Source organism: Gymnoscopelus braueri (genome assembly GCF_963280865.1).
Source record: "Gymnoscopelus braueri genome assembly, chromosome: 8".
NCBI lineage: Eukaryota > Metazoa > Chordata > Actinopteri > Myctophiformes > Myctophidae > Gymnoscopelus > Gymnoscopelus braueri.
The window spans coordinates 22558525-22586282 of record NC_137609.1 but is presented as its reverse complement, the minus strand read 5'-3'; the positions used below and the strand labels follow the sequence as shown (position 1 = coordinate 22586282).

The 27758-nt window shown below is 42.2% G+C and overlaps 1 protein-coding gene across 3 annotated transcripts; it reads left to right on the top strand.

Moving 5' to 3' along the window:
- The first annotated feature begins 422 nt into the window (after window positions 1-422).
- On the top strand, window positions 423-26001 carry ints2 (integrator complex subunit 2). Of its 3 annotated transcripts, none has more exons than XM_080435697.1 (25): window positions 423-556; window positions 1795-2109; window positions 2237-2375; window positions 3788-3890; window positions 4337-4450; window positions 5994-6124; window positions 6475-6645; window positions 8183-8385; window positions 8995-9120; window positions 9365-9436; window positions 11395-11509; window positions 11986-12054; window positions 12322-12456; window positions 13751-13930; window positions 15314-15425; window positions 16288-16392; window positions 18071-18235; window positions 20359-20566; window positions 21893-22012; window positions 22344-22545; window positions 22829-23167; window positions 23263-23370; window positions 23858-23963; window positions 24219-24395; window positions 25246-26001. In XM_080435697.1, the coding sequence occupies exons 2-25, from the start codon at window positions 1817-1819 to the stop codon at window positions 25419-25421; spliced, it is 3669 nt and encodes a 1222-aa protein (XP_080291823.1). In that variant the 5' UTR covers window positions 423-556; window positions 1795-1816; the 3' UTR covers window positions 25422-26001. The 3 variants fall into 3 exon arrangements, 2 of the variants coding, with proteins under 2 accessions (XP_080291823.1, XP_080291824.1); XM_080435698.1 differs by having other exon boundaries at window positions 429-556; window positions 1772-2109; XR_013933630.1 differs by lacking the exons at window positions 23858-23963; window positions 24219-24395; window positions 25246-26001 and having other exon boundaries at window positions 22834-23167.
- The last annotated feature ends 1757 nt before the right edge of the window (window positions 26002-27758 follow it).

Genomic DNA, 27758 nt, shown 5'->3' with positions numbered 1-27758 from the left:
AAAAAATTATTCGGCAGATTTTATATATAAATTATTTATATTTTAGATATATATTTATATTTTAAGATATTTGTAGCACAGACAGTTGTGCTATATATATATATATATATATATATATATATATATATATATATATATATATATATATATATATATATATATATATATATATATGTGTGTGTGTGTGTGTGTGTGTGTGTATATATATATATATATATATATATATATATATATATATTAAAAAAAGTGCCAACTGCCAAGACAATCCTTAAACACCATGAAACAGTACTGTTCCCCCTACTAGCTCTACTAGATCTAGACCTACAGTCTATGATCTAGATTCTAGACCTAGAATCAGTGTGAGCACAGAGCAGTGTGTGTGTGTCTGATCTGGTCCACACTACAGTGGATCATGCAGCCAGTGTGAGCCTCACACAGCCAGTGAGTGTATCTGACAGCACTCCTCTGTAAGGTTGGGAAACGCAAGTCCGAGGTCCCAAGGCCTCGAATGGTACATTTCTATTAAAAAAAGACACAAATCATCATCATACGTAGGGTAAGGCGATTATTTGCGTTGCTACGTTTCTGTGCAAGTGAACTGTTCACGCATCGAACAAGACGAGACCAAACTCAGTTGAGTTAGCTTAGCTTGCTACGTTAGCCTAGCCTGCTGTGAGTGATATCAATGAATGGAGTGTTAGCCGGCGTTAGCTACTGTGCTGTCATCATGTGTTTAATGTAATTGCCAGTAATGTCTCCGGTGTTTCTTTGCTAGCATGCTAAACTCCGAGTTATTGTGGTTTGCTAGTTTGTTGTTCGGCAAAGCAATGTGTGTGTTGGACATCATTTAATTGAAGTGATAGTGAACTTTAGCCAGCCAGCTAACGTTAGCTCTGTAGCTTAGTTGTTGTTGCTACTGCAACATCTTTGTTGATAGAGCAGTGGTTCTCAAACTTGCACATTTCAAGGACCCCATTTAACTCTTGACAGTATACAAACGGGTCCATTTGGTTTCATTTGTATACTGTCAGAGTTACACACTTTGTAAGGGTCAATTTAAATAGCTCTATATTCTGATAGCTTTAGAGTGTTTGTTCAGTCTCCATGTCTCCAGCTCTTTATTAAACAGAAAATGCATTTTCAGTTTACAAAATACAAATTTTATTTTATCAGGATACAGATTAAACATGTGAAATTGGAAGTGATGACACAAAGAAATGAGCAGACAACATTGCAACTGGAACACTATAAAATATAAGCTGATAAATGGGTACTCTCTCCTGATTGGCTGATATTTTGTCACCTACCTGAAAATGTATTTTCTGTTTATTAAAGAGCTGGAGAGACAGGGAGACTCCTGTTATTGAACAAACTATATACTCTATGGTTAGGTTGGTTACTATCAGAATATAGAGTTTTAACCTTTTAACAAAAAACGTTTTGTTTTAGCCAAAAAATATCACTTACCCTATATTTAAGTGTTCTGGTCAACGTGGTCAAACTTTTAGATGAATGAATCTCAGAATAGTTTAGAAGACATTATCCTAAGACAAACAAAAAGCATCCTACAATATCTGATTTTAGCTGAAACAATCCAATGTATGCTGCTGTGTCCATTAAAGCTTTGGGTTGAATTATTGTGTTTTGGTATCATGTGAAACCTTATTTTCATATCATGCTGGCATCTTATGTTACACAAGTCCCACAGGATCAGATTATGATACCTAACTTTACGCTATTGGCATCAGATTGGGACCCTTTCATTGTGCAGGTGCTGTCTTTGTTTCCTCCCAGGTTTCACCCTGTACTTGCAGAGATGTCAGACAGTGCAGGGCTGCAGTTTGTCAGCCCCTATGCTTTTGAAGCCATGCAGAAAGTGGATGTGGTGCGCCTTGCCGCTTTAAGTGGCCCAGAGCTGAGGCTGCTTCTGCCATGCCTGGTGAGGATGGCTCTCTGTGCCCCAGCTGACCAGAGCGAGACCTGGGCCGAGGACAAGAAGCAAATCCTCCGCTTGCTGTCTGGAGTGGAGGCTGTCAACTCTATTGTTGCGTTGTTGTCAGTTGACTTCCATGCTCTGGAGCAGGATGCACGGAAGGAGCAGCAACTCAGGTAACCTTGGTGTTTGTGAGATGACACACGTGCTTGCTCATTCATTTTGTACACATAGAGTTCATTTTGTACACATAGAGGCCATATTTAGGATATTTCTGATGCTATTGTTTTTGGTACCCTGCAGACACAAAGCAGGTGGCTCTAATGGAGAGAGCATCTTAGTTTCTCAACTCCAACATGGCCTGACCTTGGAGTTTGAACACAGTGATCCCCTCAGGCGACTCCGCCTGACCCTCAGTGAACTGTTGGCTATCATGAATAAGGTGAGATTGCTCCTTGATTGGGTTTGCCTCCTAGAATATGAGCCTTGTCAGGAAACGTGCAATGGATACTAATGGCTTTTAACTACACTACATGTAGAGTTAGGGCCGCTACGCGGCCTTCGCGTCTAGAGGGTATGCCCCCTTTATGCCCATATATGGAGATCGCTGATGTCATCAGTACATGCCCATATATGGGTATGCCCCCTTTTGTGCCCATATGGAGCTGATTGGTTTGTTTGCGCCTGATGCCATGACTACACATTGAGGTTAGAATTTGTTAAATATTTGCCAAACACACTGTATCAAATACGAGTGACTGGCTATCATAAACGATACAGAGCCACCTCCCCGACAATATCGCCGGCGCAGTTTGTTTATTTTTGGACCACAATACTTATATGAGACGATTCTAAGATGACCCAATGTTATTCTCCATAGAGAAATTACTTCCGCGACCCAGGGGATGAACGAGTGACATCAGGACTTAAGTACTCTATTGGCCCTAGCTAATGCCCATTAATATGGTACCATTTTGGTCTACTCGTCTGTCTCAGAGGAGGGCTGCGGACAATTAAGAAACCGGCCTACCAGTGACATTATTGATTGGGAATCCAAGATAATAGAAACTGCAGGCTTTCTATTCCTGGAAAGTTGGCATGCTATAAGGGAAGCCATTGTTCTCATATTAATAAAAGAAAAATCTTATACGATTAATGTCACTGGTAGGTGGGTTTCTGAAGTGTCCACAGCCAAAATGTTACAATTTTACCATGACCATTAGTGAGGACCAATTATATGAAGATAGGTTGAAAATGGGTGAAGTCGTCCTTTAAGCCAATTTTAATATAGGATGTTTAGTAAGTTACCTCTGGCCATATGTAACATAGTTACTTGTAGTACATATAAGTATTCCAAAAATGTAAATCACTTGTTGTTATTAATTGTATTATTCATCTACCAGTCAATGTTTAATCGTGAGATTATCCTTGTTTTCATTTTTCTATAAAAATAAAAAGGATACACTCTGTGGTTGTATACTGTAGTTGCGGGGCAATAGGGCACCTTGCCGTTTCAGTCCGCTGTTCCACCCTGGTAGTGCCAGGCCTGCGCTGCTTCTACCTGGGGCATAGTGTACCCTGGCGTGCACCGGAGGGGGGGAGCAACCCCGGGGTCTCCTGGAAGTGGAGTTTCTTTTACGGGGGATTTACATATATAATTATTCCGCCCTGGAGGGGCACAGGGAACCTATTTGTACTAGTTACTACATAGTAACTATGTACATAACTTAACTATATGTGGTATGAATCCATTGTACGTTTCTAAATGAGATTGTGTTGAGAGTATTGAACCTTGCCCATAACATTATCCCATATAGTTTAATCATAAAAGGACTTTTTGTTTTTCCCTCTCAGGTGGCAGATTCAAATGGAGAGTTTTTCTTGAAGTCATCTGAACTCTTTGAAAGCACTGTTTACTTGGAAGAGGTGGCAGATGTACTCTGTATTCTGCAAGCAGGTATACAGAAGTGCAGAAGTTACTCAAATAATTAAGTGATTATTCAAGTAATTAATTAGTTAATTCTTCTTCTTTATTAATAATAAATCTGAGAATGAACCTAAACCAAAATAGACTCAGTAAACTGGTCTTGAGTTCTCTACAGCGCTAGTGAATTACTAGGGTTGTAGTTACTAGTAGTAATAGGCTAATAGCCCATACTAGGATATAATCTAGAGAGAGTTGAAGTAATTTTAGAGCAATTATAATATACAATAACACATTAACAGTAAGTGGAATACTTAAACAACAAACAATAAAAGTGACAAATATGAATGTAATGTATCAGACCTGAATAATGGCTTATTTTAGATCTTTCTTTATAGATCAACTTAAGGATTTCATTAAAAGTAAATTATGTCCCGCTATAAACATTAGATTTTTTTTCAATTCCCTCTACTCTGTAGAGCTCCCCTCCTTGCTGCCCATCGTGGATGTGGCAGAGGCGTTGCTTCATGTCCGCAATGGGGACTGGTTTCTATGTTTGCTGGTTGCCAACGTCCCAGACAGCTTCAACGAAGGTAATTCTGCCGTCTCAGAAGGCCGTTAGCTGTAAACATGAGCCACAGCACCTGATTAATACAGTTAGTACAGTGCTTCATATACTTTGTAAGCTGATCCACCACAGCAGAAACAGATCTTCACTTAACATACAGCAGGAGTCTGTCTTTGAAAGCTTCACTGTAATTTTAAGCAGACAATTATTGACTTGCCATTACATGTTTTTGTAGTCCATTTAGTTGTTGCCATTCTAATTCTAGCCTTGTTCCTGGCCCGGGGGTTGATGCATTCTCCTTTTGATTGATGATGAACATTATGGTCTCGCTCTGGCCCACAGAGTGTTCTGTATGCTTGCAGAGACACATTAGCAGGAAATGGAATGCCCCACTCCCTCCAGTGCATCCTTATCACACGGAGGGTCAGTGTTGAGTCAATAGCTTATTTGCGTGAGTTACATAGCAGTCAACATCGGGGAATCCTTTTTGGCTTTGTTACTGGAAAGACCCCCCCCCCCCCCCGCTTTTTCTTTTATTGAATTGAAAAGGAAATGAATCAATTTTTAGGGTGAAGCGCTGGAATTGCCTCACCTCTACAAGCATCAAGGACCATCATATTGAACGTGAGCTGGTAACTATAAGCTCATTTCATGGCATGTGAAATGATCCAGAAGTGGCGGAGATGGAAGCTAATATCATTTCAGTGCATGTCATAGTTTCAGCCCAGCCATAAACATTTTGCCTTTTAAACTGTCAACCGCGGTGAACTACGGGCAAAGTGAGACGTGGCTTTGGAAGTGCTGTCTTCTGATGGCTGTTAAATCTTATTTACGGGCAAATAAATGAGTCGTGATTCTACACTTTAGTGTATTTATAGCTGTTGGAGATTTTTTTTTTTACACTGTTGTGCCAAAAAGCAAACGAGGAACCCCTGAGGCATGGATTACATTATTAAAGCAATCATGACCATACAAGATAAAGAATTCAGTTATACTGAGCACTGGGAACACAAGATGTTGCAATGTCAATTTGTGTAACCACCAGTACACTTTCCTTAAAATATTATATAAAAGTATGATAATTTAGGAATGAAAGCTACATTTTGTACTGTATCTTATCAGGAAATACAATCAAATGTTTTGCTTGTTTGGACACTTGCAGTCTTTGAAGTCCACTGCTGTACAATTTTCTGGTTGAACTTGTGCCATGCTTGAAAAATAAATATCCATATACCACAATTTACAGCTTAACAAACACCAGATGGTAAATACATTCTCAACAGGCAAACAGAATAGCTGAATTTGCACAGTTGCTTTTAGTTATCTCTCTGGCAGAGTTTTAAGTTTCAAGTTGTGTCTTTGTTGTTTGAAGTAAAATATTTGCTTTTGGCTGGTGGTCGTTAATGTTCTATGACAATGGGCTTTTCTTCCAGGAGCGTAAAATCATAGATTCCCTCAACTTGTTCCAATATTTAGGACACTTAAGGCATTTTCTTTTCATAAGCAAATGCACATTTAACAGATGTAACTGATTTAAACGATGCATATGTGTACTACTGTGTCCGCAGTCTGCAGGGGTCTGATCAAGAATGGGGAGCGTCAAGATGAGGAGAGCGTTGGGGGCCGTCGCAGAACGGAGGCCCTCAGGCAACTGTGTCAGATGAACCCATCACAGGCCCTCAACATCCGAGCCATGGTGGTCAGTTGAACTATTAGTACCAGCATACAGCTGCAGTCCCTTCGTAAGGACGGTTGTTGTGGAATGTCGTAGCTCTTTGGAAATGCAGTGCTGCCTGTCACCAAGCCTGCATTTAATAGTCATCCCATACTTTATATAATATCTCTTATCTTTATTACTGTATCCCTATTCTGTTACAAAATACTACAACCCACCACTTTTCCCCCTGCTTGCGGGTTGGACAAAGCACAAACTGATCAATGTCGCTCTTATGACGGGCGCTAGAGACTATTATGTAACATAATCCCAGCGTATTTGCGAGGATAGGCACTGGTAACTAACAGATGACTGTTGTTGTGCTGTGTCTGCAGGTGGAGGAGTGCCACCTACCAGGACTGGGTGTAGCCCTTACTCTGGACTACAGGCCAGACACTGCAGATGAGGCTGTCAGTCCCCTGGTCTCCTACGTCAGTGGCCTACTGCTGGGCACCAACACCAAAGTCCGTACCTGGTTCAGCATGTTCATCCGTAACGGGCAGCAGGTGAGAGACGGGCAACTTCAACTTCCGTTGTTAACTAAGGAATTCAATTACCACAACAAATGAGCTCTTTAGTGCCCACATATTGTTTTCATGGGTCAATAATGGAGGGCCAGCCCCTCTGCTTATGGCTGCTGATAATTATATAACGGTTTGTGGTGCTACCTGAAAGCATTCCTGAGTATTTGCCTTTTTATGAAGCCACAATATGTACAATATTCATTCGCCTCTAGATTGTGTATAGAAAGCTTCCTGCAGATTGCAGAAAAATACTATGAGGATTAGGGATTTAAGTGATTTTCATAAAATATAAAAATGGTCAGAGATTTGGCCAATTTGCTCCTCATGAGCATATGTGTTATAAACATTCATGGCTGTAGGTCAAAATGAGCATTTTCAATTAATTGCTATAGCGCCTCCCTTTGACCAATGGAAGTAGGATTTTCATCTTGGTCGTTTGGCATGGCCATCTACTGTACCCTTCTGCCAAGTTTTGTAAAAAGTGACTGCATGTCATTCCAGTTCTGCAAAAGCGGCATTGAAGAAGGAGAATACTAATAAATACAATAGGGTGTCTATTGCACTTTGTGCATGGCCCCTTAACACATTGATTGCCAAGATATTAAACATAGTTTTCTATCCCCGTGCCGGCGTATAATTACCTCAATCCGATGATATTTGAAAGGCCGTGGAACCGACATTGTGTAAAAAAAACACACGAAAAAAGTTTCCTGTGAGTAGACGGAAGTATCTGTGTATCCATGGGAACGACAAGTTTCCAACCACGATCCGCCATTTTGGAGCTTTGGTCCGCTGAAAATGGGTTGTTTGTCAATGGAAAAAAAAGAAACTGAGTTACAGCCGTTTTTCTGAAAATCCCATCATTGGGGTGGGTGGAAGTGACGTTTTTTGGAATGATGTCACATCCACATTTTTCTTCTCTGAGAGACGATCGATCATTCCAAAGCTGTGTTAGGTCGCCCCTTGTGGAATTTTCCCAAAAAAATGAAAGAACCCATATATGCGATCTTGGCAATCAATGTGTTAAGAATTATTCCCCTTGTGGGTATCAAACCTAGAATTTATTTTATTTATCCCTCAACGATACCTCTGCGCCACATACAAAACTAGGAGGTTCTACTCTTCAGTTGTTGGCTGTAAACCCCACCAATAGTGTAGAATGCCAGGGTCCTCTGTTTGAGTTTATAATGTGATACCCCTGTGCAAACACTCCTATAAGAACACTGGACAGGGCTGGGATATTAACACTATCCACCAGACAAATGCTGTTAAAGATTCACTATTACTGGTAAGTTTGTCTACAGTACCGGCCACTTTGGCAGGTAACCAGCCATCATTCTTGGGTCTTGTTCTGTTGTTAAAACAAACACACCTACACACACACACACACACACACACACACACACACACACACACACACACACACACACACACACACACACACACACACACACACACACACACACACACACACACACACACACACAATCAGTTGACTTCTTTGTCTCTTTGCTGCTAGCGTAAGAGGGAGAGCAGCTCAGTGCTATGGCAGATGCGCAGACAGCTGTTGCTGGAGCTGGTGGCTATCCTGCCACGCTCGTGCAGCTCCCGCGTGCCCAACGATAGCAACGATAGCTCTTCTGGACTCAGAGAGGAGCACGTGGTCAAGGCCAGCGCCCTGCTCCGCCTTTACTGTGCCCTCATGGGCATTGCTGGACTCAGGTATACTCTCTCTAAAAAACCCACGTCTGTCATTACACCTAGCAGGTTCTGTCTGTTTTTTGATGTTGTATGTTGACACGAGCTCGGATTAAGGTTCTCAGTTGGATTCCATAGAAGCCAGCATGTCTTCTATTGAAGCATGTCACGCACAAAAACAATAGCAGATCTACAAGTAGATAAGCTTGTGGATCAGGTATTTCTGACCCCAAACATGATTGAATGTTATTTTAAGATTAAAGAGTATTTGAAGTGGTCAAACTAGCAATAGAATACATGTTGAGAAGCATCTTCCATCAACATGAAGCAAAAAGGTTAAAGCCTCTATCTGTGATTTCTTCCAACTGGTTGGCTGTATTGTAGAACAGCACCAACATAAGGTTTAGAAAGATAATATCTAAAAACATCATTACATTTTCAGTCATGAGATTTTATTTTGCTTCATTCCATGGAGATGTAAATGAACCTAGAACAGAATGGTGGGTGCGAATTTACGGGATCACTTAACTTAAAGCTCTCTTAAGAGCTCACTTAAGATAATGAGCTCACTTAAGTTAAAGAGCTCTCTTAAGTTAAAGAGCTCACTCTAAATGGCTCCCTGGTTGCCCTCAGGCCCACGGACGAGGAGGCAGAGCAGCTCCTTCAGCTGATGACCAGCCGACCACCGGCCACCCCTGCTGGCGTGCGCTTTGTGTCCCTCTCCTTCTGCAAGCTGCTGGCGTTCCCTACTCTGGTCAGGTAAATAAAGCTCAGCCACACTTCAGCCGACACCCATGGAAAAGCTGTTATCCTCATGAAATGCGATTTCACGGTGGGTCTCACTGCCCCACTTGAATAACAGGTGGTCCTACCGTTGGTCTTGTGGTTTGATTTCCTGCCAACGCAGGCTTCCTGCCAAAACCTGCAGCCTTTTACGATACAGTCCATATCCTGGACAATCTTGTGCATGAATGGTGTTTTCTTTGTGTGTGTGTGCGTGCAGCACCCCAGAGCAGGAGCAGCTAATGGTGATATGGCTGAGCTGGATGATTAAAGAGGAAGAGTACTTTGAGAGGTGAGTAGAATCTAATCAGACAGTTGTGTGACTGCTGGGAAAGTCTTAAAATGTCTCAAAATGGTATTTCCTATAAAGTCTTATAGAAAGTCTTAAATATAGTTATATATTATGTAACTATGAATTAAAATAGGCCACAGAAGTACCTCTAATAAAATAAATCAACGTTTCTTTAATATTTAACGTCGATTTTTTGGGGGGGGTTCTCAAAATGCATATTTGTGCTCAAACACGAAGACTTATAGTACATGTGCAGAGTAATGAGCAGGAAAATATCTGTATAGTTTACATATGAATTGTCTCCAGATTTAGGAAAATATACTTTTATTAGACCAAGTAGTATAGACCAGAGGTCTTCAACAGGGGGTCCGCGACCCCTAGGGGGTCCGCGGAGGTACTGCAGGGGGTCCGCGAAATTGTTGTTTGATCAAACAATATTTTTTATTGAAAAAAAAAAAAAAAAAAAAAAAAAACCTTTTCCCCCCAAAATGTCAAATTGTCTTTAAACATAACATGAATCCATAGCAAACAGATAAATGGAGGCACAATGCACAATAACATGGTATGTTTATACATATTTTGTAGAGATTTTTTTATATTTTGCACACCTACTGGGGCAGGTGCGTAGGAGCAGGCAATATAAAACACAATTTTATACATAAATATACAATGTATGTGGTAGCCCCCCCTACCCTACGAGGTAGGGGGTCCCTGCTCCATCTCGCCATCAGTTTGGGGGTCCCTGGCCTGAAAAGGTTGAAGACCCCTGGTATAGACAAACTGTCATACATAACAAAAAAGACAGTGGTGGAGGAAATACTCACACTTCTTACTTAACACATTACCTGCCAATCACGGATATGTCCATGATTAAAAAAAAAGAAGAAAATAAATCATACTGTGGCGGCCAGATTTAAGGGGTGGCGGCCCGCCACTGCTTAATGCATATAGGGGAAACACTGTAGTTGCCTGTGTAAATTCCTGAAAAAAAAAATGTAGGAGTCTTTTCTGCCTTTATTTGGATAGTACAGTTGAGAGTAGACAAGAAACAGGTGAGAGAGATGGGGAGTGATACGCAGCAAAGGTCGTCGGACTCGGGATTCTAACCCGCGACTCACTGTCAGGCTGTATTGGAGCATATATGTGGTATGCGCCTTAACCACTAGGCCATCTGCGCCCCAAATACCTGACCTTTGTGCATAAATCCTAAATCCCCCTTGATCATTATCTCCCTAAATCCCCCTTGATCATTATCTCCGTCGGGCCAATAGGCCAGGTAGCTGTGAGGGGGGCCTGTTTCTTGACCAAAAATGGCAAAAATCATGAAAGTGGCGTCCAATCTCCCCCAGATTTGAATGACACATTTAGGGGACTCTAAACAACAGACATCCAGAAGCAATTTACACTTACACACATAGGGGGACACCTCAAATGCTACAAATGTCGTTGTTTTTGGAGAAACATAATTCTTTCAATTATCCATGTGATAATGACCGTCAACTTAAGTAGGGTTTTTATATTTCATACTGTTAGCCTGTAATTTGCCTTAAAAGATTAGCAGTAGGGGCCTATTTCTTACCAAAATGCCATATATTATGAATGCAACATTCAATTAACCCCAGATTGGAATTGCATGTTGAGCGGCCTCTATAGAGGGCACCTCCAAATCACTTTCACGTCTGCCCATGGAGGTTGCCACGAATGCTAAGAGTTGCACCGTATATCGTAGAAATACGGTACAGATATTCTCCCCTCCCCCAGCTTCCTTGCATTGTGACGGCTGCAACCCACGATTTACATTGCTGTAGCTAGGCAGCCCAGCCTGGCGGAGACAGGACGCTCTGCAGAGCTGATACAGTAGGCATATTCAGCTTGTAGTGTCGTCCTCAATAAATGCAGAATTAACATGTTTACATCTCTTGTGTGTGTGTGCTTCTGTGCTTGTCCCCTTCTCCTAGTGCTGCGGGCGTATCTGCCTCTTTTGGAGAGATGCTATTACTGGTTGCCATGTATTTCCATAGCAACCAGCTCACCTCCATCATCGAGTTGGTGTGCGCCACTTTGGGGATGAAGGTAAGGTGGGGGTGATCGATACATGATGTCTGGCCGACGGGCCCACCGGCCCTGTTCCTCCACGGCAATGGAGCACATTATACAGAATAGATCATAGAAAAACACCCACCAGCCCCAATGGCTTACCTAGCAAACACCACTCTGCACCCTGCAGCCTGTTCTGCTGTTTTTATTACTAAGGTGTGCAGCTGTTGTCCACCCTGTCAGCCAAGCAGGGTTTCTCCCTGTTGCAGTGTATTTCCTTGCTAAGATATGTAATGAAATTGAATTGGGAGCTTGTTTGTTTGTACACCACCCTACCCCCAGGGCCGTCTTATCAATTCAGCCTCTGTGCCTGCCATGTAGAATTTCTCTTATGAAATGTGAGGGGAGGGAATTACTAAATGCCCGTGCCATTTCCTGCAGGATGTTTTTCGTTCACTGTGTGTGTACTTCGTGTTGATATTCCTGTTTTTTTTTTCTTTTCCTTTCTTCAGATTGCCATAAAGCCTAGCTCTCTGAGCAAGATGAAGACCATCTTCACACAGGAAATCTTTACTGAGCAGGTATATATGCCGCATGACCACCCTTGAAAATGAAATGGCCTCCATATCATAATAGGCGAATATAGGCAAACATTATTTGAAAATAGCCGATCTACGAGGCCCAAAATGCATTGCAATGCATTGTGATCTTGTAGATCGGCTATTTTTTAGCAAATAGAGTGTATAGTGTATTCCCTGCTTTTACTTTATATTTTATACTTGTTATCATAGTCACGTTTTCATAAAGCATTCTTGTTTGTTTTTCTTGATGTTGTCCTTTATTTTTAGGTCGTTACTGCCCATGCCGTGAGGGTTGCAGTAACTAACAACCTGAGTGCCAACATCACAGGTTTCCTGCCCATTCACTGCATCTACCAGCTGCTGCGCAGTCGGGCTTTCACCAAGCACAAGGTCTCCATCAAGGTAGGAGGGTCTACACCTGAACGGCTGCTGACTGCTTCACTGGATGTCATTGGAGGCTTACTGTCTTTAAACCAACCCGATCTCCAGAGATTACCGTAACATTGCACGGAACGAGTGCACTTCATTCCGTGGATAGCCGCCTCGGAACTCCCGAATTGCGTGCATATGTACGGCGCTCCCTTTGTGACAAAACCATTTCGGAGGCGCGCAGTCACAGGCGAACTGTCACCCCGTGAAGGACCACCGAGGGAGCTAAGGCGACCGAGTTGCCGTCCTGAACGGTGGGACGTTCGCCTGTGCCTACTCAGCGCCGTTTGAGTTATGTACCGATAGGCACAGAATCGTAATTTTTTTTGTGGGGACTGCTCTGCTTCCGGGTTTTTCCGGGTTGCGACTGGTTACGCCCACCGTGGGACTCGCCGTACATATGCACGCAATTCGGGAGTTCCGAGGCGGCTATCCACGGAATGAAGTGCACTCGTTCCGTGCAATGTTACGGTAATCTCTGGAGATCAGGCTGCTTTAAACACAGCTGTCCTAATGTATACATGGCTGCATCTGCTGGACATGTTGCGGCAAGCCCAGCTCCAGTATAGGGAATGTGGTCGATTCAGTTTATTTCAAGTGAAATTAAGCGCAGTGTATCGGCATGTCTTCATGAATACAGATGAACTGCTCCAGAGCAATGTCAATATGCCTTATTTTTAGAACACAAAGTGTGTGGTTATTATTATTGTTGTACTAGTTTATAGAGATGAGAAGCCACATTGCATTAATTGAGGTATTTGTGATGTATTGGGTTTGAGAATGATTTAATCCTAGGATTGAGAGCATATGACAAGTAGCTGCTGAAGTTGTTTGGAAAATCACTGTAATAAAATTGTAATAAAAAAAAACCTACATATTGTATTTATTTTCCGAAGAAAATATTCACCGGCACTCTGCTTACACTTGCAGAGAAATTATAGGAAGGTCGTTTTGACCGAAACGTCAGCAGCCTGCTTCTTGCAGGAGGGCTGGAAGTGTAAGCACGATACAGCACAATATTTTTCTTCATGATTGTTTAGCCCCGGGGTGCTTTCACCGGCACCTGCTTTTTACAGGTGTGCAGATTCTTTTGCGCACTCAACTTGCTTGGCAGCTACAAATCAACCTTGTGAGGAACCCTTGAATATATTGAAAAGATTAGACGGTAAACTATATTCTGGGCTACAAAACATGGTCACCAGCTAATTACTGTAGCGTTTTACCTGTTTGCAACCAATTCATTTCATGCATGTGGTGTCTCTTCTAGGACTGGATCTACCATCAGCTATGTGAAACCACCACCCCTCTCCACACGCAGCTGCTGCCCCTCATCGACGCCTACATCAACTCCATCCTCACCCCGGCCTCCAAGGCCAACCCCGAAGCCACCAATCAGCCCATTACAGAGCAAGAGATACTCAATGTCTTCCAGAGCTCTGCTGCTGGGGTGAGTTGTCGACTCAGGTCTATACAACAGACACACTTACTGCACTAACAGAAATGATGTTAGTGTTAGTTCTTTTGCATGTTAGTTATTTTGCATCTGATAGCAGCACTGGTTGCTACTTGCTACAGCAAGTGACATCCACCAAATAAGATGCTCGGCCACTTGTTTCTGGAAGCTATTTTAACTCATTGACTGCCACAATTATTGCTGGCCGCGTTTGCCCACTGCCAGAGATTTTTCATTTAAAAAAAAAAGTACTCAGGAGCCGAGATACAGAATTTTTAAGTTTTAAGTTAACAAGGAAGTGGATGGGAGTGTAGATCTTTAAACAATCATATCTCCTTGGTCTTTGGGTCAAATTTGAAAAAAAAACTAAACAAAAAAAAAAAAAAAAAAAATTAATTTTTTTGAAAAAAAAAAAATTACGTTTTTTACGTCAGTGGCAGGATTGGTAAACGGGACAAATTACGTTTTTTACGTCAGTGGCAGTGAATGAGTTAAGTGCTTTTATTTGTAATTATTCATTTGATTGTTATTCCATCTTATATTTAACCTACCTGTTATCTGGAGATCTTCATTTTATGTGAAAATAGGAATAAATACATAAATACAATACATGTTTAAAAAAAAAGATGTTTGGCCATGCTGAATGGAAATGTCTGCTGGAATAATCTTGCACATTTAACAAGCTAGTAGTTATGACTATAATGTACAAATCTACTGTGTGGTTTTCTATTTGTGCCCCTAACATGGGGCTGCTGATTTGTCTCATAGCATCAATCTTGTCAGTTTTTTAGCTGAACATTGGCAGTAAAGTGCATTTTACATCATTATGACAGTTTATTGGGTTAAAATCCATTACAGCATGGTTTGTTTATTGAGCATATTCAGATTTTCAAAGGTACAGAAAATAGGTTATTGTTTGGTAATTTGGTCATTGTTTCATTTATTACTCAAACACATGAAGAATAAAATAGATTTATAGACATAGCAATGGTTCATATCTGTTTTATGCCTTCATTAAAAAAGAGCTTTGCACACATTTTTGCATACTGCTGTATGCAAATCAAATCAAACTTTATTTATAAAGCACATTTAAAACAACAGAAGCTGACCAAAGTGCTGTACAAGGTTGAGACAAACAAAGCATCAACAAGCGCCCATCAGTGCACAGACAAATATGTACATTGTTAAAACACATTAGAGGATAAAGTGCAATTAAAAGCCAAAGAGATTAAGAGAATAGTGCAGCATAACTGCACACTGAAAGTTTTCAGCAGGTAATCTTTAACAGATATATATATATATATATATATTTTAAATAACCTAACCTAGTGACTGCTGACCTCTACGTGTTTGACCCACACTCTCTCTGATTGCCAGGGTGAGGGCGGTCGAGGAGGGCGCCAGGGTTACAGCATCACCAGCCAGCTCCTCATCCTCTACTACATCCTCACCTATGAGGAGAACCTCCTGGCCAGCACCAAGCAACTGGGTAAACATACACAACATCAGCCAACACTCTCTCTCTCTCTCTCTCTCTCTCCATTCCATTGTCTTCTCCTCCTCTGCGAAGGAGGCAATGTGTCAGAGAGAGGAAGGGCGACATTTTGTTTTCTTGTTAAGCACTAGGAAATGAAGTGGCTGTGTGTGGAGTGATTCATGCATTTCTCGTATAACGACTTGCAGGAGCTAAGCTAACTAGGACAGCTGCGGGTTAGGTTAGATGGAGCATTAGCAGCTAGCTTGGTCAGTGTTTTTTCTCTCTCCAGCTCTCCCTTCGCCCCGCCCTTCATTAGTCCAGATTTATGTGCACGTTTATGCCCGTCTCTTTAATTGTTATGTTTACCCAACTGCTCCTGCAGCCTTCAAGGAAGGAGTAATGATGCCCATCAGCGTTGGTAATGAACCTGCGTCAATGAAAAATTACCTCCGCTCCTCCATGCGTTGGCAGCATCCCACAGCCAAAATAAAAACACACTTCTCCTCTATCTTCCCCCCTTCTCTGTCCATGCCCCCGTCTTTCTTTTATTTACTTTCATTTATTTAACTTTCATTTAACCAGGAAAAAGCTTTGTTGAGATTGAAAATGTCCAATTCACTCTAATTTAACCAGGAAAAAGCCATGTTGAGATGAAACATTTCCAATTAACTCTAATTGAACCAGGAAAAGGCCATGTTGAGATTAAAAATAAAAATTTTAAAGGGTGTTCTGTCCAAGACGGGCAGCAGCATGTTCAACATGGTTGCAGACGGATGGCATAGAACACATTTCTATAGTTTTCTATCGTCTCATTTCTGCCTGTCATCACAGCCTTTATGCTGTCTCATGTTTTTTGTTTTGATTTGTTTTGTAGCCTTGATGCAAAAGAAGCCAAAGTCCTACTCTGCTGCTCTCATGGATCAGATTCCCATTAAGTACCTGGTCACCCGGGCCCATGGACTACAGCAGGAGCTGGGAGGTGAGACTAAACTCTTCTTTAAATGGCACCCCATATCTATTCTCTACACATTCAGCAAATAAAATACCTCTGTAGTTCAGTAGTGTGTGTGCGCTACAATCTATTTGATCACCATGCCAAGATTATAGCTATGAAAAGTTGAAAACCTGTACTCGCATTCATTGTGTTAACAGTAAACTGTTATTTCTTGAGGAAAAACGTTTGGCCAAAGTAAAATCAGCTTTTTGTCACACATCTACCTGGGGGTTGACATAGCCACTTGTGGCCACTTGTCTCTGAAACTGTTTCCCATTAATTACGGTAACTAAATTGTGGCAGCTGAGTTAACATTTTCTCTTTCTCTCAAAATGAACCTGTGTATATATTTTTACTCATAATGATAACCTAAAAGATGTGCTTTGCACCGTCACTTCAGCAAAGAAACTCCCACTTGCAGCCAGTGAGCAGAAAGCAGTTCCTCCGCTTTGCCCTTTCCTGCCAGCTTTGCGCATCCACACATCCAAGGTTGACACTAACATCGAATGAAACCATCTAAAGACTTTTGTCATATATCCTTTTAAGTGCAGGTAGTCAATCATTTAAATGTGTACACTTATTTACTACCGTATGTCTATTGATAAATGACTATTGGTAATCAATAAGAAATGCTGACACACGGACCCAAAGGCTACCTGCTCTGTAATCTCCTAATGAGCAAGTTGGTTGTAAAAAAAAACACTGACCTGGTGTACAGTAGCGTGACGGATGGGTAAAACATACATTTTGAGTTTTAGCTTATATATAGCCTTAAGTTATTGGAAGCATGCAAGCTACAGCTGTTAACCATCCCACACACACACCATCATCATCATCAAAATCAATGACTTATGGTGTGATGTTTGTAGAATTATGGCCACAAGATTCAGTGGCTTGGTGGCCCGAGTGGCCAGTGCAACTTTTTATATCCTTCTATCCTACCCTGATTTTTAGGTCACTTCTCATTCCAGTTCCTTTCCATGCCTCCTCTCTCTCTCTCTCTCTCTCTCTCTCTCTCTCTCTCTCTCTCTCTCTCTCTCTCCTTTTCAGTCTCTGGCTCTCTCTCTCTCTTAAAGGTTCTATGACATTCATTTTAACTTTTTTTATTTATGTTTTTTTTGGGGTTTTATGACCTCAATTACACCCAAAAAATCTGAACTTTGAACATTCAGTGGATTTTCTGTGGTCTGGGGTTTTCTGAATAATTAGGCTGAAAAGTAATCTGAGCTTGGCCCTTCGGCAGTGAGGTCACAGCCGATTAATCCCACCCACTCTCCTCCTCGCCCCTCCCCTCCCCTATCCTTTCCTTTGGGGGGGGGCGGAGCAGAGGCGATGATTGACAGGCAAAATCCCTCACCAGCGACACCCGCAGGCAAAGATTTCTTTTTTCATTGCAGTTGAAAAGGCTTTAGAAATGTGAGAGAAAAACACCTGCCATGGATCAATGGAGTGGATTTTTTTGTTAAAACTTTCTATACACGTTTGAAGGACCATGACAAAGACTTTTAATGTGTGGTAAAACTGAACGTCATGAAACCTTTAACCCCTCTCTCTCTCTCTCAGGCTCTCCACATGCCAGGAGGGTGTGGGGGCTTGGGCACCACTAGAAGTCACACGCATACAAGTACGCACAGTCACGTAAATATATATTTTCTGTTCCTAGTTCTCCACGCTGCCCTGCTTCGCCTGCTGGCCACCAACTACCCCCACCTGTGTCTGGTGGAGGACTGGATGTGTGAGGAGGAGGTGACGGGCACCCTGCCTCTGCTGAGGAGGACCATTCTGGCCAACGACACTTGCAGATACACACAGAGCCAGCTCCACCAGGGTGAGAGGAATGTCGACTGATGATCACATTTGTGAATGTTTTTTTTTTTTATGGAAATGTAGCAATTTTGGTGCAACCACAGAGAGTGTTCAGAAATCATGGCAGTGGGAGTGTAGCCTTGAATCGGGAGGTGGGTGACTATTGGACATGCAAAATGGGATCCTAGCCAGGGTTGCCAGATCTGCTTATTATAATTTGCCCGCAAGATTTTATTTGAAAATAGCCGATCTACAAGCTCACAACGCGTCGCATCGCGACGCGTTGTGAGCTTGTAGATCTGCTATTTTCAAATAGCTGATGTATATGTTAAAGTGCTCATGTGGCCCATAGTCGCTTCTTTTGGGCTGGTTTTCCTAGACCTGGTGGTTGCTTGTTTCTCTCACAGAATATGGCAACACTGATCCTAGCATCACTAGTAACAAGGCCTGTACCCAGAAGCCTTTATCCCCACAGTGGTCTGTAATGCAGATCAGACCATCCATGATTAATCCTGTGGAGTGTCCCCCCCTCCAGTGTCTGGAGGATTATGTGCTGCTAGAGGGGTCTGTATCTGATAGAGACCCTGATAAAAATGCCTTGGCACAGAATGCACACACTGATGAGGATCCGTTTCACACATTGTGCGTTAATTTGAGCTTTGACACATTTGTGTGTATTTGTGAACGTTGGCACACACGTGTGTGTGTGCGTGCATTTCCATAACCCTAAATGTCTGCTATCTCCTGGATTACAGTGGGCAGTGATACCGTAAGTCAAATGTGGCTGTTTAGCCTGATCATAGTGGGCAGTGATAAGTCAAATATGGCTGTTTAGCAATAGCCTCACAGATCTCTGTTGAAGGAGGCAAGCGGGGGATTTAATCCTGCAGTAAACTGCAGAACCTCTATGGTTGTAGTGCAACTTGACCTTTCAAATGGAAGAAGTATCTCCTTTCCCTTTTTAAACATGGCTCCTATTCAGTAACCTCTACTCTGATGTGAAATACCTGGAAGGATTACATTTACTTACCCTGGCTCCATTGTACTGCATTTAAACTTCTTCCAGGTACATAAATGGTAAATGGTACATTTATATAGCGCTTTTATCCAAAGCGCTTGGCAATGTGCATTACATTCATCCATTCCCCACACCCACACATTCACACTCTGACGGCAGAAGAAAGCATGCAAGGGACCAAACCGCTCATCGGAAGCAGATTAGAGTTCAGTGACTTGCTCAAGAACACATCAACACTAACGTTCTGATTTCCAAGTGGCCACTCACTTTTTTCATGTCAAGGACCCCCAAATTAATATCTATTTTGCCGCAGACCCCAACCTGAAAAGATTTTGTGCTAGGGACCCCCGTACAAGATTTGTGTGATTTTCTTTTGAAAATAGCAGCTTGTAAGATCAGCTGTTTCCAAATAGCCGATGTAGGGTTTAAATGTTTTAACTTATTTGAATGATATTGACTAATTTTGCTTGGGGCCCTCTTGAACCCACTCAAGGACCCCTGGGGGTACCCGGACCCCACTCTGAGAACCACTAACTGCTTGTCCTGCTGGAAATCTTGATAAAAGTATTCAGGTCTTATTACTATTTTCAGTCAAGTTGACAGGGGTTTAAAATAAGATAAAAAGGTTGTGGCTGTAAAACAAAATATAAACCCAAACTTCACCCAAGGATGCTTAGTTTAGTTTATTAAAGGAAATAACCACAGATTTTATAAAACAATAAAGTCCAGGGTTTCCAAGACATTACACAATGACATGGGTTAAAATAAAATACACAAACCCATAATTTGTTTTAACACCGCCACTAATTCACACTGCCAAGATATTTTCATAATGTTTAAATGTCCTCAAATTGGAGGGTTTGATTAGAGTATCCAGGCTGTTCCATTGAGGACCACCAATGTAAGTAAAAGATCCCTTTCCATCAAGATTTTGACATTTGTACAGGCTAAGTAAAGTTATTGTGCGTGTCCCTGACCTGAGTAAATAAAAAAAACTGATATAATTATATGGACCTCTCCTTGAATAATCTTGTGGACCATGGTCAGCCTGGCCAGAGTGACCCTGAATTCCACTGGAATTGAGCTCTTTGAAATGGTTCTTATTCATTAAACTTTTTGTTGCCCAGCCTTCCAAAAGCTGCCATCCAGCAGTCCCAGGCTGATGCGGATCCTGGACCACCTGACACTGTTGTCGCCCAGTGACCTGATCTCCTACGCTGAGCCTCTGACTGCCAGCATGGGCCTGCTGCTGGAGTCCACGGTGCCCCGGCCCCGACGCATCCTGCAGACCCTAAACAAGCTGTGGCTGGGCCTCAACACTGTCATGCCCCGCAGGTAAGCATGCTTAAGCACTTCACAGCACTTGGTCAGCACTTGGTCAACAGTTCTGTGTCAGATAGTGCTACCGTTCACTAGGGGAGATGTGATTATTGGAAAACATACACATTGGTTAATTGATCGGCAGATTTGTAATGGACATTTACCATCATTTTGTGCTTATATTTTACATGACTTTACAGTTATGGTCTCAGTTTTTCTAGTTTTTTTTACATTCATTTCAATGTATGCCTTACATCTACCCATTCTACAGTGTATGTGAACAGATTCAGTAAAGGGGTTAAACCTAGACCTATGGAGTATTGTGTGAATGGATAGCAGGAGCTACTCATTCAGTATTTAGAGCTCCCTGAGCTCCTGTGACCCTGAACTACCACCACAGAAGATACCAATGCCGGGAGCAGGCATCCTATCGACCCATAAAAGAGAGAAAACTGAGGGCGTGGGGGTAACAATAACTACAAAGGGTAGAAATAAAAACTACAAAGGGTAGAAATAAAACAAGTCAGACTCCATTGGGGAAGACTCACTCTCCCCTGTACTGCTCTTGTATATTATTGAAGGCCAGCGGGAGGAGGCTGTGAAAGTCTGGGAGCAGGGTTAGCCATGATCTCACACAGACCCAGACATTCAAGGCGTGTGCAGGCTGTGAGAGGGGGCGTCCTGCTCCTTGTGGAACCTGAAGTTAAAAAACTAAGGCTTTTTAACTCTTTGACTGCCAGAAATAAAACGTAATTTGCCACGCCACTGCCAGCGGTTATCGAGTGTTTTCACTAACCTTTGAAAAATCATAGAATATTTATCTCCAGTATGATCGATCCCCCGATCGCTTTAAAAGACGACGGGGGGGTGGGGGAAGCGTGCCGCCGCGATCATCCATTCCATAGTTGTGGGCAGTTGAATGTAGACTGTTTTCGCCAAAAAGCAACCGAAACAGAGAAAAAGCCATTCTTCCAACTCGAATAACAAGGAAGTGAACGGGCGTTTTTTTTTGCGATCACGTGACCCGCTGCTTCTCTACTTCACTGGGAGCCAAACGGTGACCCATAGGCGAGCAAACATCTAGTGGAAATCCACTGAAAACACAAAATCTCGTCATTGGCAGGCTGCACCGTAGCAAAATATGACGAGAAATCTCGCCATTGGCAGTCAAAGAGTTAACTTGAATTGATTCTAAAACAGAAAGAAACTTAAATCTGCATGTCCAGTGGATATTACATGTTGGAACAAAACCTTTCCTTGTATCTCCACTTGAAACCCCAAGGGTATATATTTTACTCAAATGTGATGCGTCTGACAATGTTAACTGCGTGTCTGTTGCAGGTTGTGGGTGATGACAGTGAACGCATTGCAGCCATCGGGCCTCAGACAGCAGAAGTACAGTCAGAATGACCTGATGGTGGACCCTCTCATTGTCCTGCGCTGTGACCCAAGGGTCTACAGGTTGGGCCTGTCACGATTATTACATAAATTGTCGTAATTATTTAAGATAATTGCAATTATTTAAGATAATCGCAATTATTTAGCATAATCGTCATAATCGTTTCCATCTCGATTTATTTTCATACATGCGATACGCTGTGAGCTTGTAGAAAAAAATGATTACAAATTAATTACACATTATTACATTATTCTGAAACCTAACAGAACCATATTTGATTATTTTCTATACATTTTGCAGCTCTACTTCATTGGTTATTTCTAATGCCAAAATGTCTGTCTACAATTATATTGAATGGTACGCTCTCTCTGCCTCTCTCTCTCTCTGTCTCAGGTGTCCTCCATTGATGGATATTGTCCTGCACATGTTGAATGGGTACCTGCTCGCCTCCAAGGCTTACCTCCACTGCCACCTGAAGGAGACGGCCGAGTTCGACCGGCAGAGTCAGACCATCTCTAACCTGGGCCTGACTGGACAGCCTGACACACCTGAGGTCACCAGGGAGGAGCTCAAGAATGCCCTGCTGGCTGCACAGGTTGGATATGTCACACACACACACACACACACACACACACACACACACACACACACACACACACACACACACACACACACACACACACACACACACACACACACACACACACACACACACACACACCAAATCTCTCAGACTTTTGCACTCACTCACAATCTCTCTCTAATGTCACTGTATATCTGTCTCTCTCTCTCTTTCTCTATACCCCTGTCTCTCATCTCTACCTACCTATCTCTCTCTCTCTCTCTGTCATCTCTTCCATTTCTCTCTGTAACCTCAGGACAGTGCGGCGGTGCAGCTGTTGTTGGAGGTGTGTCTTCCCACCTCCGAGGAGCAGCAGCAGCAGCAGCAGCTCGGGGCCGGGAACACGGAGAGCCTTCTGCAGAGCATCAGGGCTCCCCCGGGGAAGTCGAAAGCACCGGGAGCGCGGCCCGCGGCCCGCAGGGGCGAGGAAGAGGTGCTGGTGGGGGACGACGACGAGGAGATGGAGGTGGCCGGCGGTGGTGAGCCGGAGGGAGGCCTGCTCAGTGACCTGCGTGAGGTCCAGTGCCTCATCTGCTGTCTGCTGCATCAGATGTTCATCGCTGACCCCAACATCGCCAAGCTGGTCCACTTCCAGGTAACGGCAAGGGTTTTACACCATGTACCAATGTGTCATTTTGTCTTTTTAGTTTTATATAAGTCTCTCCTCTCCTCTGTATGTCTCTCTCTCAGGGTTATCCTCAAGCTCTGCTGCCGCTGACTGTGGCTGGCATTCCCTCCATCCATATCTGTCTGGACTTCATTCCAGAGCTGTTGGCCCAGCCCCAGTTGGAGAAACAGGTTAGCCCCAATCTCTCTCTCCTTCTCTCTTCCTTCCCAGCTTTACGCTCTACTACATCCGTCATGGGTTTGTGCCAGTGACTTCACTCATTAGATCACTGTTTTTCAATGTCGGGTCCGGGGACCAACAGGGGGCTAAATGGACCCTTAAGGGTTAGTAACTCCGAGAGTGGTCCATTTGGTTCCATTTGCTTCCATTTGTACACTCTCAGAGTTAAATAAACACTGAGGATCTTGCAGTGGAGATTGGGGTCCCAGAGATTAAAAAGAAAACAAAATGTATCAAACGGGGGTCCGTGGTCTAATGCATATCAAAGTGTCCTTGAAATTAAAAAGAGAATCACTGCATTAGACAAACACAGCTCCACTATCGCTCTTGTGGTGCTCTTTGTTTACTTTAGTTCCTTCATTGTTCATCCTTTGTTAAATGTGTATCTATAACATTGTCCTGACCACATGTTGGCGTGTTTTTGCTTTGTCTTGCCAGATATTTGCCATCCAGCTGTTGTCACATCTGTGCACTCAGTACGCACTGCCCAAGTCCATCAGTGTGGCCCGGCTGGCCGTCAGCGTCATGGGCACCCTGCTCACAGGTTAGCATGCAGCCAATGCAAATGTTTCTTTTTTTAATGCATTGTCATTACTTTAGAGTCTTCCTCATCACACATGAATACATCTTTCCATCATTATCCCATACAATACAGTATGTTGTGTTCCATCCCTCTGCCTTTGTTTGGTCGCCATCTTCTGGTGGCTGCCTGTTAGTGCTGCATAATATTCTCTGTTAATGTACTGTAAGTATACTCCTCTTCATGAATTTGCTGTTTGTGTGTGTTTGTGTTTTTTAGTACTGACCCGTGCCAAGCGTTACACTTTCTTCATGCCCACCTTGCCCTGCCTGGTGGCCTTCTGCCAGGCGTTCCCACCGCTGTACGACGACGTGGCAGCTCTGCTGGTGCAGGTGGGTCAAGTGTGTGCCTCCGACGTAGCATCCAAGACCAGGGATATCGACCCCATCATCACCAGTAAGTACTCGCTGCCCTGTTTGTTGACATTCCTGCCGCGTTTAAAAAAGATGCAGATTCAGAGAGTCGTGACTGATTCTATTCAGAGGGATTTTTTTAATAAATAAACAAAAATATCTGGTTGTCTAATGTGAATATACTGAACATATCCCTATTTGGCTTGTCCATAGAGTCACGATGCTGGTACAAATTTCACCTGATTGAGATAGAGTGGTGGTTCTTTGTGTGCACAACAACCACATGCCGATGAAATTACACAATACAAAGCATGAAGTAATGTTATTGCATGTCTGCCTGAATACTCTAACTGGAACATTAGTTGTATCAGCGTAGCTAATTGTTATTTACTTGTCCCTATAATGACATCTCTGTTTCCTAGGTGATAAATGATGTGAAAGTAAATGTAAAACATTGACTGAATAATTTGTTCATGTAGACTACATCATTCATTATTGTAATAATGCAATGCAATTATTTGAACGACAATTAAGCATCAAGTAAAATGTCAGCCCTACGTGGTTGCAGCTGAATCTTACTGTGCGAATAAAGACAAGCATAAGGTTGGTATGGATGTATTGATTACATCTAGTGATTTCAAGATTTCAAGATTCCAAGTATTTATTTTATAAATGTTATACTTTAAATAGCATACCATCTTCTAAATAACAATTAATTTTAAGGTTAATGCATTGTAATACTCAACAACGTGCCTGTATAATTGTATGTAAAAGCACCAATGGTATGTAATGTGAATATATCAGCAGTTCCTTCCCCAGTGAATATTGATATTTTATATAACTTTTATTGGTATATTGTACATTTTTAACCTTGAAGACTTCTCTCTCCTTAGGACTGCAGTATCTGAAAGAGAAGCCGCAGGACATGTTGGTTCCAGGGGGAGATTCTTCCAAGCCCAGTGTACCACAGAGAGCAACGGAGGAGCTAGGGGGAGCAGACCCAGATGTCCAGCTCTGCTACCGTGTGGAAGCCACATTCATGGACATCATCAGCTCTAGTCTGATATAGGACACACACACACACACACGCACGCACGCACGCACGCACGCACGCACACACACACACACACACACACACACACACAGTGTCAGAGACAGGAGGAGTTGGACTAAATCGACAACTCTCTGCTGCTGAATGAGATTCACACTCCCAGGAAGGGCTGCTGTCAAACAGTTCCGTTCATCTGTAATGTAATGGGATTATTGGAGGCTGTCACTTTTGTCAAAGGCAATTCGGATTCTTTCAGGCTGTTTTCAAGCCTTTGATCGGACATGGGCTCACACTGCTTTCTGTTGAATATGGATTAGACCGCCATTCCCACCATCTGCTATTTATCTGTGTATGCCATGTGCCGTAAATAAGTCATGAAATGGACGTTATATAGAAAATGTATGTCTTGTGTGTATGGAGCGCTGTCATTTTTGTAGGTGAAAGGTTGCATTTTAAACGGGTCAATTTTCATGACCACTGTAAAAAGAAATATTTTTCTAAGCCTATGTTTAAATTGTTTCTCAGCGATTCAGAAAAGGTTTAGTTCCTTGAATAATATAGTGCTTTTGTACTGTATTTGTTTGTAATAAAACAAAAAATGATACCTCTGAATGTAGTTGTGTATACTTAAAGAGCATGACTCAATTGAGCTTTTGGTGTTTTGTTAAGTTTTTTGGCAAGTAAGTAGGCTTTTCTCTTGATGGGGCTTCCTTTATATGGCACCTTTTTTTAAAGGAAGCTTCCTACATGCTTTACAGTGTAAGAATGTAAAATGGGAGCAGCAGTTAAATTCCACAGAGTCATTACAAACAAAACAGATTAAAGGCTGTGGAAAAGGCTGAATGCAGAGAAAACATTATGCGAACATTAAACCTAAGCGACAGTGAATACTAATGGAAAAAAGATGGGTCTTAAGCTATAGTATTAAAGTAAAATATTCAAATCTGACATCAAAGCGAAGAGCTGTGTTCCATAGTTTAGGGGCTTAGGCAGTAAATGACACCTGTGGAATTACCGAGGGCTCTTGGATTGAGGACCTACTGTAAGGCATCAGTGTTGTAAAGGTGCAGTAGTTCACTCATGTAGTCAGGAGCGGCAATATCATTAAGATGTTGCTTCTAAAGCTGTGGCAATATATATAACTGGACCCCAGTCAGCAGCCTGACTGAGAGAATACAACCATGCATTGCAATGGTGCAAACTAAAATAAATTAAGTGACCCAGGTCCAGTTTTAAGCTTAACTTTAGAAATGTTGTTCTGGACCAACATTTAAATCCTCAATGTTCATTTAACTCTGAGTTACAAATGGAAAATTAACACTACTGCATTAGTGCATGCTTAAGTCAATAATATACACAGAGTCTCTTGTCATTCTTAGTTTGTTTTGACACGCTAACGATTTGCCCTGAATATATCTCCAGCTCAAATGCTTCAAAGACGAGTTGATACCCTCAAGCTCTTTAAGTGTGTATCCAACCATTCACATTAATGTTATCTATCAGAACACATGATCCACTTCAGGCAATGAACTTGTAGACCTATAACAAATTTAACCCACAACTGTAAGATACATTCTTGAAATCACTATGTAATATGAACCGACAGTTTAAATGCATGTACTGACCATGTAATGATCGAAACCGGAGCTACCAGGTTAAAAGGGGGTGTTCTCAGTGCCCAAAGCAAGATTCTGTTCAAAACATGAACCTAACAAAAGGCCATTCAACATCTAGAATGAAACAAACACAAGAAGCTACAATTCCCAGTGAACGTGTCCCAGGTGGACAGAGAGTAAACTCAGTTTAACAGGAACAGACAGCATACAGTAGGTTTCCAAGCAAAACGGATGTTGCGGGAAACATGTACTGAAGCTCTGACTAAAAGGCGTATGCCTAATTATATTGAATTATTTAAACTCAAAATAGAGAGTTAATGGTTGGAATTGCAGACATCATGCCCACAGCATAGAAGAACATGCCCTGTAACATTGTGTTTGGTATGACATTTAAATTGTTTTCTAGTTACTATTGTATATCTAGAGCTACTGCGAGATAATTCAGTGGTTATCTGAGTTGGCATCAGCAACAACTCTTACTCTCATCCCCCAAACTGTCATGTAATGTAGTATGTGTGTATCCCTTGCAGAGGCAGGTACTACAGTACTTGTATTGTTACACACATATCTGATGTAATTTTAGTGAGTCTAATTATCGCTATAATGACTTTGTAATGATTGATGATTATTGAGTATTTGTGTTAATTGAATGGACAGATAGACATAATGTGCTGAGTAGCTGATCTAAAACTGACTTATCAAATAGGGGACTGTATAAGGTGAAGACATGGCTGAGCTG

Excerpts from the sequence above, each read along its gene's own strand:
- ints2 (XM_080435697.1), top strand. The coding sequence starts at position 1,817 with ATGTCAGACAGTGCAGGGCTGCAGTTTGTCAGCCCCTATGCTTTTGAA. Across the intron at positions 2,110-2,236 it reads CGGAAGGAGCAGCAACTCAG|ACACAAAGCAGGTGGCTCTA; the intron begins GTAACCTTGGTG and ends GGTACCCTGCAG. Across the intron at positions 24,396-25,245 it reads TATCGACCCCATCATCACCA|GACTGCAGTATCTGAAAGAG; the intron begins GTAAGTACTCGC and ends CTCTCTCCTTAG.